Below are 19,840 nucleotides of genomic sequence, written 5' to 3'. Positions count from 1 at the left end.
TCATAGACCTTTGATCTAGATCTGAATCTGATGGAAATTGCAAAGCACAGATATTTGACAACAGGTCACAAAGAATAATTTATACGATATATTTTTAAATTGGATTAGATTTAGCCTTATGTTACATGTGTAAGATGGTTGTATTTAAAAATGAATTATCATGGTAAATGTCACATCAATTTTCCACTATTACCTTATCAATTATTACACACTTGATTTGAGAATCGTGTGCGCGACAATCATACGATGTAAATCGGTTTCATACAAATTGCCTACATTCCTGAGTTAGTTTATCACCTATTTTTTGTTGGTCGAAAAGCAGATCAGATTTTCAATGGGAAGACTAATATCCATGCTTTGAGTTGGTTCATAAGGTTTTCTTAATTCTCGTTTTTATATAGATTAGACGGTTGGTTTTCCCATATCTAATATTGAGAAAGGAAATGGTGAATATGTCAAAGCGACAACCTACCGACCATAGAGCAGACAACAGCCGAAGGCAACCAATGGGTCTTCAATGTAGCGAGAATTCCCACAACCGTAGGTGTCCTTCAGCTGGCCCCTAAAAATATGCATAATAGTACAATGCTAATGGACGTCATACTAAACTCCGAATTATACACAAGAAACTAAAATTTAAAATCATACAAGACTAACAAAGGCCAGAGGCTCCTGACTTGGGACAGGCGCAAAATTGCGGCGGGGTTTAACATGTTTATGAGATCTCAACCCTCCCCCTATACCTCTAGCCAATGTAGAAAATCAAAAGAATAACAATACGCACATTAAAATTCAGTTCAAGAGAAGCCAGAGTCCGATGTCAAAAGATGTAACAAAAGAAAATAAATAAAATGACAATAATACATAAATAACAACAGACTACTAGCAGTTAACTGACATGCCAGCTCCAGACCTCAATTAAACTGATTGAAAGATTATGTCTTCATCATATGAATATCAGGAACAATCCCTCCCGTTAGGGGTTTAGTATCATACTATCATAAAATATATGAGAAGAACATAACCCGTGTCATGCCAACAACTTTTTTTTAGAAATAAATGTGTTTAGTTCCGATGCAAAGACCCTATTAGTGAATCAATATTAAAGCCAAAATATGCAATCTTTAATGACCTGACAATAGTGTCGTATCTATATCCCCTTCTAATAAGTCTATTTAAAGGTTTTGTTAGTTTCTGAGGAGAATACAGACATTTTTGTGCTTTATAAAGAATATTTCCATAAAAAATTGGATGTGAAATACCTGAACGTATAAGATGTCTGCAAAGTAAGTTCTACAGGATAAATTTCTTTAGTATACATACTGAAATCGTCATTATTGAGAGCCAATATATCATCCAAATATCTAAATGTATTGTTAAATTTTTGTATCAAATGCTGTTTTGATGGGTCTTTGCTAATTTTAGTCATAAATTGTAACTCATAACAATACAAAAACAGGTCCGGAATAAGTGGTGCACAGTTAGTCTCCATTGGAATTCCAATAACTTGACGATATACGGAATCTCCAAAGCGAACAAAAATGTTATCAAGTGAAAATTCAAGCGCATGAATAGTATCAAAGCATGTCCAATTGACATAGTTCTTTTGTTTATTGCTACTAAAAATTATCTAAAAGAGTTTGAACATATGTACTCGCATTCCGACTTTTTAAATGCCCAGTTAATTAGGGATGTGAATTTTTTCTTAATAAGAATATGAGGCAAAGTGGTATATAGGGTAGAAAAATCAAAACTTTGAACAGATTCAAAATCACCAATATATGCATGCAATTTATCAAATACTTCCAACGAGTTTTTGACACTCCAAAAGTAATTAATTCCACTATTTTCAAAGGCCTTATTTGAACAATTTATTATCAGGTTTTTTATTGTACCAAGTGTACTAGTAAGTAAAACAGACAATTTAGTAGTTGAACAATGGCTAGAAGATGAAATAAATCTATATTTGTAAGGTTTTTTGTGCAGCTTTGGAAGCCAGTACATAGTTGGGACTTTCATTGTGTTTGGTTCTGCTTGTAAAGAAGTAGCTAAAAGTTTATGTTTGTTACAGATGTCGTTTTCTGAAAATGAAGTCAGTTGGAATGTTGGTGAATTCGTGATTTCCTTTTGCAGAACCTCTATATAAAATTTACGTCAAACTATAATGATATTATTAGCAGCTTTATCAGCCGGGACAAAAACAAATTCCTTGACTAGTTCTGTTAGTTTATTTTTGATACGCGAAATAGGGTTTTTAAAGTTTTTGTTAAGAGTAAAATGTTTTTTAAAATGTTGTATTCGAATATCAACTATCTTCATTACTGAATTAAAAAAAGAGTCCAAAGATTTTTTGTCAGCTTTTTCCCGTTTTACCCATTTCAAACAGTAGACACGGAGTGAGTCGTGGATGATATTACGACACTCATTTCAGTAAATAATTGACGGGGGGCGATATTTAGGTCCTTTACTGAGGAATGATTTTAACTCTTGGTCGCGAACGATGTTAAGGTCTCCTGTTATAACATGGGAAATTGGGCCATAGATGTATTCTGAATTACAGCAATTACACGACATAGGTGTATTTTCAGTGATATTTACATCTTTACACAATTGGCTATAATTAAACACATATTTTCGGGTAAATTTCTTGTAAATATAACAAATGAGAGGGAGTTCAGTATTATCAAAATATCCAGGAATTTGGTCTTTACCAGAATGGTCGTTAAAAATACCGGCAATATTTACAAAATCAAAACCTTTATTGACATACTTTATTTTAATAAAATGTTGTTTATGATCTTCAGGGCGATCATTTTTTTAGAAACAGTTTAGAATAACAATATGCCATTATAATTTGGACAATTTCATACTTAGAACTGTAATATGAAATTGTGTTGCAATCCTCTAAAATTTCATTTTATTTATTTATAGGTAAAGATCAAAGTTTGGTTAACAGATAGTGTCTGCCGTTGTTTTTTTTAAATAGAAATTAGGTCCGAAATGTGTGTATGGTTGGTTCGAAATTTTCTTTGATTACGATTTTTTCAGCGTCAATGAGAACGATTTTTACGAACAGTTTTAAAAACTATATCCAAAATGTAAACAGAATTGGTTCTTGATATATTGCCAATTCCCATGATATTATCATTAAGACCGAGAGGGTAGACTGTCTGTAATTTTCTGATCCAATTTAATTCAATTATTATCTGTATTCCTTATAATTGATTAACCTAACTTCGAATTCATACAGCAGTATTCACGCCGATGTCAGCTTACTACAAGACAAATATCATATGCACATTTTTTAACCTTCTTCGAATTTGTCATGTTGTTTCGAAAGAAAATCCTGCTTTGGCTCTTTACTACATCCATATGTAATAATGATATAATATGATGATTCGATATAATAAACTCATCATAGATACCAGGACTAAATTTAGTATACGCCAGACGCGCGTTTCGTCTACAAAAGACTCATCAGTGACGCTCGAATCCAAAAAGTTAAAAAGGCCAAATAAAGTACGAAGTTGAAGACCATTGAAATGAGGTTCCGTCTCCACTTGTGGTACCATCGTATATATAGTTCTTGGAATCTATAAAATCAATTAAAATAAGCAATGCGTGATGTCATAAAAGACAACTCTCGAGTTCGATGATTTTCTGTTAAAAAGTTCTGTTTAAGTTAAAATCTTTCGTGCGTTAAGAGGCATCGTCACTCCCTTTCCATGTTAAGCGATTGGTTTAAAGATATGATGCTACTGCACGTATTATTCGGCAAACTGAAACCTTATTATTGCTCATCAGCACTGCTGTCTACCGAACAAACATTTATTACAGTTTTTAGTCATAAAATCGTGCATAATGGATGATCTTTGTCGAATAGTGGCATAACTCGAAACTATAATAAAATGTTACCTAACAGAATTCGAAATTTCACAATGTAATATTGTACTTATCATTATAGAAAAATAAGAAGATGTGAAATAATTGCAAAGGAGACAATTTTGCACTAAAGTGCAGTTTTCAGCCAAACTTTGCTTAAAGTAAACATCTTAAGTAGGTAAAGAGGTATCATCACGTCCTTTCCACGATGATCGAGTGATTTAAAGAAAAAAGAAGATATGATATGATTGCAAAAGTTTAGTGCTCAGTCTACCTTTAATTCAAGTCGCGGATTGAAACATTACAGTTTCTGTGATACCTTTGATTGCAAGGGCATTAGGAAACCGTAGACACTTTAATTTGATTTCCATCTGTCCTAACAAATGCCAAGACAATAAGTACTAAGGAATGATAAGGAAACCACAGTTGGTAAAAAAAAGTCTACAACTGTTTGTAACGAATTTGTTGCTTAGGAAGCCATAACTTTACTATTGAACTTAAATAAGGAAATACTTGGAAATAAAAGCTGTTTACACATACCACCTGATGTACCTATATTTGGTGTACGGAATGTTTGTAGAGATCTGTTTGGCATGGTTCATCTGACCTTGGCCTTCTTTATGAACCATTCACAATTTTAAGAGTATTTGCGCTTTTAGCAAAACCCTCAATATTACAGACGTTCAACACATATATTATCATAATTAAAGCAGACGAGACATTTCACAATTTGCGCTCTAGTATTCTTTAGTCTGTAGTATATAGTTATCTGATTTGAAATCAATCCACATCTATTGTATATACAGACACATAGAACTTAAGAAATGCTGTTGCAAAAAATGTTTGTTATCGTTCAATCTCGAATTGTTCAAAAAGATGCTTTTTAGCTACAAGTGAATGGTTGATGGTTATCATTTTTGTTTAAAAGTTATAGGCTAAATAGGGGCAGTCTGTCTGAGTTGTACTTACCCGATTCTCAGAGCAGAATTTTTCACATAGATAAAGACACTTTTCTAGCTTCTCTCTTTTTTTAACTTTTGAGGTAATGTATTGAATTAAAAAATGATAATAGCTTTGGGTTCATTCATTCTCAAAATAGTTGCAGGTTTCAACCAGTTGAAGGTTTATCAAATGGTAAAAGAAATATTGATTTGTGATAACTAGTATTAAGTCTGGTTACGAATTATCTTCCACGATCAAAATACTGCGTTTGCCTGATCTTTCACGATCAGTTTGCTGGACAATCAACAAAAAGCAATGTTTTCAAAAACAAATCAACGCTCTTCAGGGAAGCGCATACTTTTATGTTACAATTACTTTTAAAAATTAAATTTCAAATACTAGTATATCATGGTATATTGAAATATGACCATCAAAGGTGCAAATAGCGTGTGTTTTTTAATTAGTTCTATAGACATGCATTGGGCCTTTTATGTCTTTTCATAAAGTACTGCATATTTTCTTTATCTTATTGCACATTAATGTTGAGGAAGTTGAACAATGTTGACAGATATATTTTTTGTTCGGATTTGTTTCGCGTTTTGAAAATTAAGCAATTTTTCAAAGATTCTGAACTAGAATTAACATTAAAATTCTTTCACGATCCAGTACCAGAGCTTTCACGATCGTATCGCAATACTTAATCACCGTTAAAGCTAGGTGCACACTGCTTATCATATCAACTTGATGATCCCGATTGTCCAAATTTCCACGAACAAGCTCAACCAAATTCTTGATCAGGCCTGTTTATGACTTTAACATGACCGCGATCCGACTGTACACACCCTTAACTCCATCCCGACAATAAAATGAATACTTATTCGTTAATTCGTTAAGCACACGACCTTCACACGACTAGCTACACCAAATCAACTATTCACGATCGCAGCCTGATTGGTCGTTGGGATAATCGGAAAATGGTCGGGTATGCACATTCACAAATGTATAAAAACGGCCATTTTTTTATTTCCCGCCGATTCAGAGTTGGCATTAAGTGTTACCCTTGTTTGGTCGTACCCACGTACGTCCCAACATGAGCCTTTATAAAATTACATATGCTAGCTGGGGCATTATCAGTGTCCCATGGACACATTCTCCTTTTATTTGGTGAAATTTAATAGAAGGTCCGAGTTAAATCATACATTTAAAATATCTACATATAAATAAAGCAATTGGATTTGTCAGCACAGAGGTTAGAGCCAGAGAGACAGGTAAATAGCTGTGATGGCGCTTGAAGAGAGCATAGAAGACGAACAAGATGATGTAGACAGCAACGGGCGCCGAGAAATCTAGGTGAGGCAGTGGCTGACACGACGACCACTGTGTGGGCAGTATAAGAAACTTGCACTAACTCAACAAAGAGGAACTCATTGCTTATAAAAAAATCCTCATAGTGGACATTGATATGTAATGGTAGTCTTATTGGGTTTTTTTTTAAAATGACACCACAAAATGAGATTGGTTACTGGATTAGCACTATATTAGATAGCAATATACATAAACTTTACCATCCCCAATTCCTTGCTTTTTTACAAATAAAACGTATTGTTTGTCAAATATATGTGCGTAAGTATATAATCAGTATTTTTTATAGATTTGATATCCAGTAGTTGAATAGTTAAAGATTTTTCTTGTCTTTTTGTTGTATGGCAACAACCTGTATGTACTTGCCACAAATATTGCAAACAGAACGCAAAGATGTCACATATTTCCCCAAAATTTGACCCAAAGTAGAATTTGAATCCACTGGGGTGATACCTTTTCTGAAACAGTGTATAACTTTACATATATCTTTCAATAGAGATCAAGAGTGCATTTCTTTCTGACCAAAGTTTGGTAAACGTTGTGTGCTGTTAAGTATAGTTTGTTAATCATTACAGAAGTAGAAACAAATGTATCGTTTAGTTAGAGGGGATTGAAATTTTTAGTAATTTTAGACAATGTTTTCAGTTGTGACAAGCAAGAACACGTTTAGATAATTGATTTAATGTAACCGTTAGAAAGAAATGCATCGTTTGAACTAACAAACGATGAACGACAAACTGTAGTCGCATTTACAACGAGTGTATAGTTTGTCAAAGTTTATGCAAACTTGCTAAAGTATTTTAGAAACATATGATCAAAACGTGTGCTTGCGGAACAGTTTATATCGTTACTGTTAGAAAGAAATTTGCACCAAATAAGAAATATTCGTCTTTGTCTCTTTTTTGTGTGAAATTCGTCAAAAAGTTTGAATGAAAATAAAGTGACCTATAGTTGTTATAGATAATTTCTGCGTCATTTGGTGTTCTGTGAAGAGCTGTCTCGTTGGTAATTGTACCACATCTTCTTTTTTTATGCTACAAACATTTCTGGAATATCGGAAAATATGGACAGACAAATTTTTTAAAGAGAAAATAGCCCATAAAACAGGTAAAATATAATCTTGATGTTCTTAAAAATCAACTTTATAACTTAGTCAACAGCAGTCTAACAATGAATATCATTGCAAAATTACTTTAATATTTGAAAAATCCACCGGTGCCAAAATTGCAGGATTTTCTTCCCTTCAGGAACTTCTAAGAAGATCCCATGTTTTGTTGGGTTACGTGTTGCTAAGTTTTTAGTTTTCAATGTTATGTGGTCGGCTGTTTGTCATCTGTTGGTTACCTTTTTTGTAATGGCTGTGTTGGTTTGTTTTCTACCTTTGAGTTTGATTGTTCCTTTGGTGGTTTTTGCCTCTCTTTTGAAATGTTACTTGCAAAAGTAAATACACGTACGTACTGTTATTGGAGGAGTTTTTGTTAAGTTTAAAATAATGTTGCCAACATATTTTGCGGAAGCAAAGTTATGATAGTTAATCAGATCTGCACACACTTTTAGAGAATCGTGTAACATTCATATGTTCTCGTGTGTGACCGAGTAGAGATCGACGAGTGGTCGAATGTGGTCGCGAAGGGATCGGGTATTGTTAGATTTGGTCTGAGATAAAATGAATATACAAGTCACAGTGATCTGGAGGCGATCGGGCATTGGTCGAGTTAATCTTGAATTGATCGGACTTTAGTCGAGCAAAGTTCGAAATGATCGAGTAGTGATCGGTAAAATGTTTGTATTCCGATCAAACTCGATCTCTACACGATCCTTTCCCGATCGACTCGACCGCTTCTCGGAAAATTATTGATCTTTTTCTCGAGTGACTTACTTCTCGAGCCTTACTCGAATGTTTTTGACATGTCAAAAACTCTCGGGTAGAAAGTTAATTCGATCACGAGCAAGGTAGACTATCCCGAACATTCCTGTCGATTGAGTTAGACCAGTCTCCCGATCATGTCATTAAGCTTGATCGGGCTTAATCGATTTGACCTGATCGACAGTGTGAACCTAGCTTTAGATATTCTTTGACGATAATTTCTCTCGTTAAACCAAATGACACATGCGTAGTCGGATTCGTATAAATCCGTGTTTAGTTATATCTATAATCTATGTTGTGGTTTGTGTACTGTTTTTCTTTTTTTTTATTTTAGCCATGGCGTTGTCAGTTTATTTTCGACTCTAGGAATCTTTCGACGATCTTTTATGAGAAGTTAATATAAAATATATTTTCGATTACCAAGATATTACTATCAATAAATATGTATTAAAGATTTGTTTGTCTACGGAAAGCGAAAAGAGCTATTTCATCAAAAAAAAATTTGCCTATTTGTCATTTTTTTTAATTAATCTCATTGTTATTTTAATATAATAATGATGCTTTGTGGTAATTTTCATGCTTGTATCATCATTTGCACAATTCCCTCGATTTTGCCTGCTAATATCTTCCACTATTTGTGTTTTCTGTTTTTAGAACACTGTTGAGATCACGAAGAAAGCCGACTGTAATACAGTTTTTTGGTTTTAAAATTAATGTGTGATTCCTTTTTTTTTGCAGTTCTTCTTGCATAACAGTTTAAATCTCATATTTTGTATTCACTTTTGATAAGGATTTCTGAAAAATAAGGCAGTTTGTTTTATTTAAATCTAATAAATGGCTTAACATCTCTAAGCCTCTGAAGGTAGAGGAAGGATGGCTTGAGGACCTCTCTAATTTTGATAATTGTCGGGGTGTTTTGGCTCAGAATGTCGTGAGGTCTAATCATCCTTTTTCTCTAAATCGTGGGTCTTTTAATACAATCACATCCTCAAACTCCATTTTAGTTTATGATTTCTCGTTTGTAAAACTAGTGTATGCATATAAAAAAGAAGTTGTGGTATGATTTCCAACGAGACAACTCTCAACAAGGGACCAAACTACACAGAAAGTAACAACTAAAGATCACCGTACGGTCTTCAACAATGTTTCATGTTTTGCCCTGTAGTGTACAATATGGGAAGCTCATTGATGACGCTGGTACACATTTGAATCGTTGGTATTTGCTGCTTTGTTGTCTTTATCCAATATATCTTAATAATTAATTTTGGATGTAATGCGTCCAAACACATCAAACGAATGGATAACAACTGTCATATTCCTGACTTGGTACAGGCATTTTCTAATGTAGAAAATGGTGGATTGAACCTGGTTTTATAGCTAGCTAAACCTCTCACTTGTATGACAGTTGCATCAAATTCCATTACATTGTCAACGATGTATGAACAAAACAAACATTCTCAAAGAGTAAAAATGTCAAAAATAGGGGTACAGCAGTCAATATTGTGTTATCATCTTAATATCACTATAAAAACAACAAATGTACCGAAGAATCACAAAAAGGCATACGTACGTCAAATTTAACATACTCATTTTGCTTTTCTTGTACCAATAAATTTATGTATATAAAAAGTCTACCCGTAAAGGAAAGAAGGTTTTCATTGCTGGTGTAAAAATGAGCGTTTGAAATTCGTACAGGTAAACATAAAAATAATTTTGTCGTTAAAAGTATGAACAAAACAAACATACTTGCATCACTATAAAAACAACAAATGTAACGAAGAAGCACAAAAAGGCATACATCAAATTTATTATACTCATTATGCTTTTCTTATACCACTTAATTTATCTATATAAAGTCTACCCGTAAAGAATATATGGTTTTCATTGCTGGTGTAAAATTGCGCGTTTGAAATTCGCACAGGTAGACAAAAAATAATTTTGTCGTTCAAAGTATGAAGGTATACATACATGCATAGTCACGTGAAGTTGATTTAACAAACAACAGACTCGACAGTAAATGTAATAATAATAAATAAATAAGGTGTGGTTCAAAGTATGACGGGATACATACGTACAGTATCACGTCAAATGTATAAAATAAAAAACAGACTCAACAGAAATTCAAAGTATTTTATTGAATGAAATAATTTTGTCATTTATAGTATGTCAAAATCCATAAGTAAGAGTAATTTAAGTAAATGAAATAATTTTGTCGTTCAAAGCATGATGTTTTTATATATAACCACAGAGTCAATTCAAAAGAATATCTCAAAAATTTACAAGTAATATTAATAAAGACTAATAAAATAATACTATAACGCGTTATTAAGATGATAACCAACGTCAGTACGCTAAATCTATACTTCAAGACCATCTTGTATAGGAGCTGCAAGCTCTTGAATACCTAATAAGTTGGGAAATGTATATTCCATATGCAGGTGAAGTTGGTATATTACTACTAAGGTGGGGGAAATTGATAATTTCAAAATTGAAATCGTCTCGTTTGTCATAGATTCTGGTACTGAGATGACTGTGTATGTCAAATTCGAGGTATAAGTCTAAAAATGAGGCGGAGGAAGCCGTGTCTGTGGTCTCTTTAATTTCTAGTTCTGGTGGGTATATTAATGGAACCCAATCAGAAAAGTTCGGATTGTTAATGGAAATAACCTGGCTTCTTTGATCTTCTTGTTTTTAACAAGTGTCTGAAGGAACTCTGATTCATATGAAAATAAGAAGAGATCGGCAAGGAGAGGCGCACAACTCCAAATTCAACAAATATATTGTCAATAAGAAACTCTAGCATACTGATCACTTGTTCCTCTGTGTAGCATGTTTTACCCTTTTGTTCCTTATTAACAAAATATGCCTTATGGTATCCCAACGTGATAAATTTATAGCGTATGCTACCATTTTTATGATGAAAAGCATTGTGGATTATTTCTTTTAGACGGTTTTTCAATTTCACATGGGGAATGGTTGTATACAAGGTTGAAAAATCAAAAGTTTTAATAGAACTAATTTCAGAAAAAGATCGAGATTTAAAATTATCCAGAAGTTCTTTAGAGTTTTTAAGAATCCACATATGATAAATACCACTGCGTGAGTAAACAGTTTCACAGTATATCTGAAGTCCCTCTTTAACTGCGGACAGAATTTTAGTCAATCTAATGGACAATTCTTTAGTAGAACAAGCAGATGACCGTGACCTTATCAACTTTTTTTCATGGTTTTCTACGGTTTAAAATGGAATTTAGATTTAAATTATAAGAAATGACTGTAATATTTTTTCTGTCTATTCGAAATAACATGAAAAATGTGGTGCACACTGTTAGAAAAAAACCCGCTACGCGCGTTATTCAGTGTGCACCACATTTTTATGTTGTTTCTTCTTAGACAGAAAAAATATTACAGTCATTCCTTAAATACATTGTAATATCAAACACAACTTGAAAATAATTCTATGTATAGATATTTTGTTACTTTGAATACGAGTATAACAAGATCTAATAGAGGCTAAATACTTTGTGGTGGTTTTACACAAAGCATACTTGTTAATGTCTGTGTCATTTTGGTCTTTTGTAGATAGTTGTCTCATTGGCAATCATACCACATTCTTTTTTTTTTATATTTAAGCCTTTTTAGTACAGCTTAATATTGTTAAAGAAATAATTGATGCAAGCTATACTTTATTGTAGTTTCAACATTATAATCGTGATTATTTTTTGCCCGAGCGACAGCGAGGGTTTAAAATAACACGAATATAATGCATACCCATGTTAAAACTACAATAAAGTATAGCTTGCATTACTTTTTTCGTTTCTGAATAGGACAATTAAGGTGATTTCTATGTTCGATAAGAATTGGTGTAAAAGCGTTTGTGCATGCTCTTCCATGAACCTCCCTTTGTGTATGTAACGAAGCACACGGTGGCACTGTGATTTTTTCAGAGAAAGGATTTGATAATTGATGCAAGCTATACTTTATTGTAGTTTTAACATTATAATCGAGATTTTTTTGCCCGAGCGACAGCGAGGGTTTAAAATTACACGAATATAATGCATACCATGTTAAAACTACAATAAAGTATAGCTTGCATTATTTTTTTCGTTTCTGAATAGGACAATTAAGGTGATTTCTATGTTCGATAGAATTAGTGTAAAAGCGTTTGTGAATGCTTTTCCATGAACCTCCCTTTGTGTCTGTAACGAAGCACACGGTGGCACTGTGATTTTTTCAGAGACAGGAGTTTGAACAGCCAGCATGAACGGCAGTCGTATCTAGGTCAAATATGTCAATTTCGGAATGCAACACATAACAGTCATGATAAATGAGTTAGTTACAACATGTGCACCATTTAAGAGTTTGAAAGTGTTTGAAAGTTAAAGAAATATATTAAATGCCTCTACCAAGTCAGAAATGTGACAGTTATTAAATTGTCTATTCCTTTCTGATGTGTTTTGTTATTTGATTTTGCCATGTGATGATGGAACTTCAAATTAGATTTTCCTCTTAGTTCAGTATTTGTGTAATTTTACTTTTTAAGTGCAAGATAATTTGTGAAAATTCATTATTCTGAAGAAGTCAATAGACCCATGTGCAAACAAATTTTATTTGATTTAGAGCGTGGGTTTGTGCACAAAGCGATGAAGCACGTCATATTATTATTCATTTTAAAAATAAAGATTACAAAAATATATACCTTACGCATAACTGATATAATACAGAACACCACCATAAAATGTTAAGGCGTATTGTACATTGTGGAGATGTTATTTGAAGACAGTTAGAAAAAATACCTAATTGTTCTATCTCCTAAACAAAAGCGCCAATTGAATCGTCAAAATTCTGAAACCATGGTTTGCTGCACGGAGCAGCTTCTGTACCAGAATACAAGGATTTAAATTGCTGATCCCTGTAAGTTACTATATTCGCCCTTTTTTCATTGTCCCATTTGTGGAAAAAAATATTTGCCTTTGGTGCATCGGGTGGATATCCGGTTCCATCGCTCAGATCTTTGATAAAATCAGCCTGAAAGTCAATTTGTTCATGGATGTCTTTCAGACTGTTACATTTCTGTACCCATTGATGTGCTTCTTCCTTCATTTCTTCACAGCTCTTTAGTTTGTCTGGTAAAGTGTCTGTTATATGCCTAAATAAATATAGAAAGGGAAAACAACAGTGTTTTCATCATATTCATACCAGTTTCTAAATATTGTTTATTTAAAAATCATAATAAAATGGAAATCGCATGATTTAGCAGAAGGTAGTAGTTCTTGACAAGAACATATCACCTAGCTCAAACACATTATTAAGTATTCTAGCTTCTAGAAAGTCTACAAAGTCAAAAAAAATAAACCGATATCATATAAACAAAGGCGAAAAGCCTTCAATAAATCCAAAAAATCTAAAGAAAATTTTGTTTGAGGGAGTTAAATCAGTTTAAAACATAGGCTACTAAGTTCTTAGAGGCGATAACCTAGTGGCGCCTTAATTTATTAAACATGAATTTTGAGAAATAATGAAGTCTCACCTGTATATCCAGAGGCCCTGGGCATCAAACATTGTGAAGGTGAAAAACTGGTGCTGGACACCCATGTAAAACAGTTTCCTATTACCTCCCTGCAACCAAAGTGAACCCTTGTATAAGCCAGAAGGATATAGTGTACTAGATGAAGTAAGTCGTAAACTTGTTTCCATGAACGGAAACTTGTATTTGTAGCCAGTGCTCAGGATAATTGAATCTAATTCAGTAGAACTTCCATCAAGAAAGTGTACAACTTTTCCTTGTATTTTCTGGACTATTGGCCGTTCTTCAATTCCAACTGGCCAATTATAATTCATTGGGCTCGATCTATAAGACACCACAATACTTTTGGTGCCAAATTTCATACATTGCAACGCCATATCCTCAGCCGAATACTTGGCCCCCACGACCAACACTCGCTGACCTTTGAACTGTGTAGCATCACGGAAGTCATGTGAATGTATTATCCTCCCAGGAAAAGTCTCCATTCCATCAAAGTACGGTTTTTCTGGGGAATTAAATATTCCTACCGCAACTATAACATGTGTGAAATTTGTGTCAACTGTATGACCTGTCTTTAGATCTTCAGTTGTAACTGTAAAGTCATCTGACTTTTGGTTGTACCTCACATATCTTACTGCAGTGTTCCATTTGATAAACCGCTTTAAATCTGATTTGCTTTTCCTGACAAGCCTGCCTAAAAGAAACTTCGAATTAATGACTAAAAGAATAGGTGTAATACCACCGTTTATTTTCCCATACTGGTCTATGCTATATGCACTTATTTTTGTTTCAAATAAAGAAATACTCGGTATGAGTAAAGTTCTTTCATGTCCAGAACTACAGACAAAATCGTATGTAACATGTCCATGCATATAAGGTAAAAACTCTAACTGGAATTTAACCAGTAAAATTTCCATCGTTTTCTTTCATGTTTACAAGCTGTAATACCAGGTAACAGAGTTTTCAAAACATTTCAAAGAAACACTAAACAAAGAAGAATGGTGCTTTGAATCTACAAAGATATATATTGTGCCACTAAAACATGTTCCATAAGCCTGTCCCTAGTGCCCGATTTGCTTTCACTATACTGTGGACTTTTTATATTTTTAGTTGAATATCAATTTTCGTAGACTTCGTGGGTACAAGGAAACCACGAATTTAAACGTTCAATGAATTGCAATTTTTCTGTATGATTAAATGCAGACTTTTGGAAAACCACGAAATCAAATATTCACGAAAATGCAAGTTTTCCTCAATCCACGAAAATTTGTACCCACGAAAATAAATGAATCCACAGTATATTGTATTCGTAATTACCAATAAATGCCCTGTATCATTAATCTTGACCATTGTTGTCCTTTTCCGCCCACAAGTAATTTATTTTGTTATTGTACAGATCGTTTGGTAGACAAGAATTGACAATTCAATATCATGTTTGATTTTGTCATTTTATTCACTTTCTATTTTTGAATTACTGTAGGTCGTGCCCTCTCCCTAATGTCAAAAACAATTAAAATATCTCTGCACCTTTTCATCTGTTATAATGTGAAGGAAGGATGCTATACAATTTTATAAGAAAATAAACCATGAAATTTAAAAGCAAACATACCTTCCAAGTAATCTCGTATAACCGGTCGTGGAAGAAACGATGGTATTGCTTTTCCAAAGTGATCAGTGAATGTGTAATCTGGGTACTCTAAGCCTTCTTTTGGGCCATTTGACCACAGATGTTTGTACATGCCACCATGACATGGTTCTCCAAATTGATCAGTTCCTAGAATAGTGAAAAAGTAGAAACAATATCCTATGATTTGGTGTTTCGGAAATGATCATTATACATCTTATATATATATATATATACATATAGTCAATTCAAAAGTGAAAACAATTATGAAAATTATGTGGAGCAGAATTTGTTTATCCGCCCTGAGTATGCGCATCTGGGATAAATCTTTATGTTTTTGTAGTTGTGCGTTGTATACTGTTGTTTGTCTTTTTTCCTTTTCTTTTTTTTTCCATGGCGAGTTCAGTTTATTTTCGCCTTCTTATTATGAATGTCCTTTGGGTATATTTCACCTCTCTAGTCGACCAAACTTTTTGTAGTACCTTTCCACGCCCAACTGATGTTGTCTCAAATCTATCACAACTTGACACGTATGACAAACAAACAATATTGTACTCAATATTTAAATGAACTACTCTATCGTATTGAGTTTCATGGTGTTTGAACGTTATTATTATTTTCACAATAAAGCTAATTCTGTTGGAAAAACTAATTAACGTTTGTAAAAAAATGTTTTGTATATTATGTTATTAGAGTAAAAATATTGTACAAGCAAAATAAGATAGGGTACGGGATAAATAAATACCGGTCATCCATGTTAAGTTCCAAAGTCCAAGCCACGTGTCGCTCTTCTCGTAGCAGACGACTTCCGTCGAAGAATCGCTGATCTGATCAAAATGAAACAATGCTGAGGTACCACAAGGTCCTGCTCCAATAATACAAACTTTCCTTTTATCGTCCATTGTCTTCTTCAGGAAAAAAGGACTAACACCAGAAAATGTATTTTTTTTTAAATGTAATGAAATATTTGTTTAACCTAAAAAAAAAACACACAAGTGTTGGCTATTAAAAAGTTCATTGATTATCCTCTATTGTTCTTCTCTTATGTTATATGTCAAAATTACGCATTAAATGCTTTCTTCTACTCTTGTTTTAAATCAGTAAACGTTTAAAAGTTAAATAAAAAATTTACTTTTTGTATTTACAGTAAGTTTGTATTTTACTTAAATCATGATGTTAAATGGATTTTATATATTTGTTTTTCGTTCATTTTTAAACATGAATAAGGCCGTTAGTTTTCTCATTTGAATTGTTTGACATTTTCTTATCGGAACCTTTTATAGCTGACTATGCTGTATGGGCTTTACTCATTGTTAAAGGCCGTACATTGACCTGTAGTTGTTAATGTCTGTGTCATTTTGGTATCTTGTGGACAATTGTGTCATTGGCAATCATACCACATCTTCTTTTTTATATATGTACGTGTAAGTAAATATACAAAATTACATCCCAGGTCCTTTGTTCTAACAAGGGTGATCTGAGCCGGATCATTCCTTCCAGATCACCCCAATAAGAGTTTCTTTGTTATGCATGCTTTCCTTTGTTCTGTAACATTTTTGCGGGAATGTCAAATAAACTATAAAACTTAGAATTAATTATACTGAAAAGACTATCTACCAAAATTCACGTAGAACAAATTCCCTGTCTATGCTGGGTTCGAAGACCTTTATCATGTCAAGCCACGTCAAATTCCACTACACCAGGACGACTGGATACGAACTTACAGTAATTTAACATACTTAAAAGGAAGCAAGATCTTTTATTATGGACTTTCGAAATTGATTTTCCTCTGAGTTCGGTATTTTTGTGATTTTACTTTTTAATAAGTGGGGCGAATTGGCAGACCTTTTTTCAGTGGGGTTTAAACATTTTTCGTTAATAAGTGAGTTGTCAGACTGATTTTTCAATTTGGTTTTACACTCCTCAAAAGTGGGTCGAGTCGGTAAACAAGAGAGGGGCGATTTTTTTATAAAGTGGCGTGTAGTGAGGGCCGATTGGCAATTGTTTGATATATACTCATCGTGTTCGGGGGTCGTTAAGGGTATACATCATATAGTAATATATAAAGTATATTATAATGGTCTTGTGGCGTTCTAAACTAGATTTTATGAACTGTTAATGTTTTTTCGTCTATTCTAAAGCAGCTGGGATGTAAATTAGTTATCCCACTCGGACTTGTTGTGTCATTGTTAGATCACCCTCTGGCCTCCGGCCATCGAGGTGATCTTACACTTGTCGGATAACTATTAAGAACATTCATTGTCAATGGTTTAAATGGAAGGGTTCCGTTATACAATACAAACAAATTGGTGAGTTGTCAGTTCATCGAAAGTGCTTAATTATGACATATAGATTTATAGATTACTTTTTATAGCCATATTTGAATTTAAAAGTTACTGCGAGCAACGAAATCTACATTTATTAAGTTATTTAGTAAAGTAATGCTTCAAATTATGATTAGCATGGCTATGGAAAATGAAACTTATGGATTATGCTTTCTACTTTATTTTATTTTATTAAGATCCTTATTATTTTTCATTTTAAAAAATACCATTTTCATATTTTCAACTTTTTACTACTAATTTGTTTAAAATGTTTTCGAGGGGTTACCTTCTCTTTGGTTTGAAATCTTGGAATTCGTTCATGTATGAGCAACTTCAAAAAGTGAAACTAATCGCACAATCGATTCAATTTTGATGGAAACGTTTCTGCGTTTTTTTTTGTCTATAATTGACACAATTATCCCCTAAATTGCACCAATTATGATTAAATTTTACTTCATTTGGTTGCTCTGAACTTACCAGAGTACCAGGATTTCCTAGCAAAAAGTAAGTTACCTGTAGAAAAATTATATAATCAGAATTGAAAAGTCGGTAATAAAAAAAATATTCTAATTGCCCTTTTGTTGGCTTAAATACCTTCTAAAAAAAGAATATCACGTTAAAATGCAACATACTTTTCAACCTATCTAATTGACATAGACAGATTCGTGTTAATTTCTGCAAAAGATGACACCAAGCGACTGCTTCAAATTCCAATAAATAAACATCGCACCGGTAACTTTCGTTCAATTAAACATTTAACTAGCAAACTTAATTTTAAATCAACTCAATGACAACACAATAATTTTAAACTGACCTGATTAAAAAAAATAGTGTCCCTTCTATTTTTTCTGCAGGAATGATACAAGAGGTTGATTTGAATTTACTTAAATACATATCGCATCTAAATATAATGATCTCAACTTTGAACCTTTTCCAAAGCACGGTGTCATCAAAGTTCAATTAGGTTAGTCATGTTATTTTGCATCTAACGGACTAGACAATAATGTTTTGATGATCTTTACACACTAGATAAGCATTGTCTGTGTTATATTAATAAATACCTTATTTATAACACAACATCTAATAAGGCCGCAATTGTTTTTTGTTTTTTTGCGTCTGCATTGCACGTAGGATATTTGATGGTATAAAGCAAGAAGGAAAAGAACGACGGGTGCCACATATAGAGTAATATCTGCTTAATTTTCCAGAGCACCTTCGTTTTTTTATTGGGTTCGTGTACCTCAGTCTGTAGTTCACAAGAAAACAGTCTGGAGAAAGGAATGTCACTCTTGCCGGGCTAATGTTTTCGTACTCCGATTGCATTTTAAACGCAACAGAGCGAGTACGATAGCAATAGACCAGTGATTCGGTATTTCAAAAACCGGCAAATACTCCCATGAGGTATGATAAGCTTTAACAGGCTTTACCATGACAGAATTTACAACAATTCAAATAAGACAACCATTGAACGAAAATAACTATGACAAACAGCAATCAAAGACTACCACGGAAATGTAATAACCTTAAGCGTCATCTGTACAAATAATTTTATAAACCAGGGTATTACAGATTTACATTACATGTGTTTTTAATTTGATAGATGCTTTTGTGGTCTGATAAATTGTTTCTTTTAGAGTTGTAACACGATGATGACTGCTGTACCCATATTTTGACTATTTTAGTTATGATGTATGTTTAGTTCACGCATCATTGTAAATATTACGGACTTTAATGACACTGTCGTACAAAGTGAGAGGTTTAGCGCTGTAAAACCAGGTTCAATCTTCCCTTTTCTACATTTGAAAATGCCTTTTCCATGTCAGGAATATGACAATTGTTGTCCAGTTTACGAATTGTAAACAGCTCTTGTTTGTCCTCTACAGGACCGGAATATATACTCCTGCACAAAACTGTAAATCTTAAGGTGTTTCCGCTTTATTACCATTTGAAAATGTTACAATATAAATATATGTAAAAAAAAAGAAAAAAGCCTATTGAGAGATTGTCTGTCTCTGCTTATGCTGAAACTCATGTGATTCGAGCGTCACGATGAATCTTTTGTAGACAAAACGCGCGTCTGGCGCATATATTAAATTAAGTCCTGGTTTCTATGATGAGTTTATTTACAACCACTTAGTCAATGCCACTGCTGGTGGAGATTTATTTCCCTGAAGGTATCACAAGCCCAGTAGTCAGCATTTTTTGTGCCGACATGAATTGTCATTGATATGGTTATTTTTCTAAATTTACTGTTTACAAAATTTTGGAATTTTTTGAAATACTAAGTCTTTTCTACCTCAGGCATAGATTAC

General features: G+C 33.3%; 1 protein-coding gene across 1 annotated transcript in view; it reads right to left on the bottom strand.

Moving 5' to 3' along the window:
• LOC134690139 (trimethylamine monooxygenase-like) overlaps positions 1–16,198 on the bottom strand; it is a 31,628-nt gene extending 15,430 nt beyond the window's left edge. Inside the window, exons 1-2 of the mRNA XM_063550115.1 lie at positions 15,950–16,198; positions 15,190–15,354 (exon numbers count right to left, since the gene is read on the bottom strand). Coding sequence (XP_063406185.1) covers positions 15,190–15,354; positions 15,950–16,106 — 322 coding nt within the window. The 5' untranslated portion in view covers positions 16,107–16,198. The remainder of the gene's footprint in view (positions 1–15,189; positions 15,355–15,949) is intronic.
• Positions 16,199–19,840: the final 3,642 nt, after the last annotated feature.

Source organism: Mytilus trossulus, chromosome 11 (genome assembly GCF_036588685.1).
Source record: "Mytilus trossulus isolate FHL-02 chromosome 11, PNRI_Mtr1.1.1.hap1, whole genome shotgun sequence".
Classification (NCBI taxonomy): Eukaryota; Metazoa; Mollusca; class Bivalvia; order Mytilida; family Mytilidae; genus Mytilus; species Mytilus trossulus.
The sequence above is the reverse complement of the archived record's forward strand: the minus strand, read 5'-3'. Positions and strand labels throughout refer to the sequence as shown.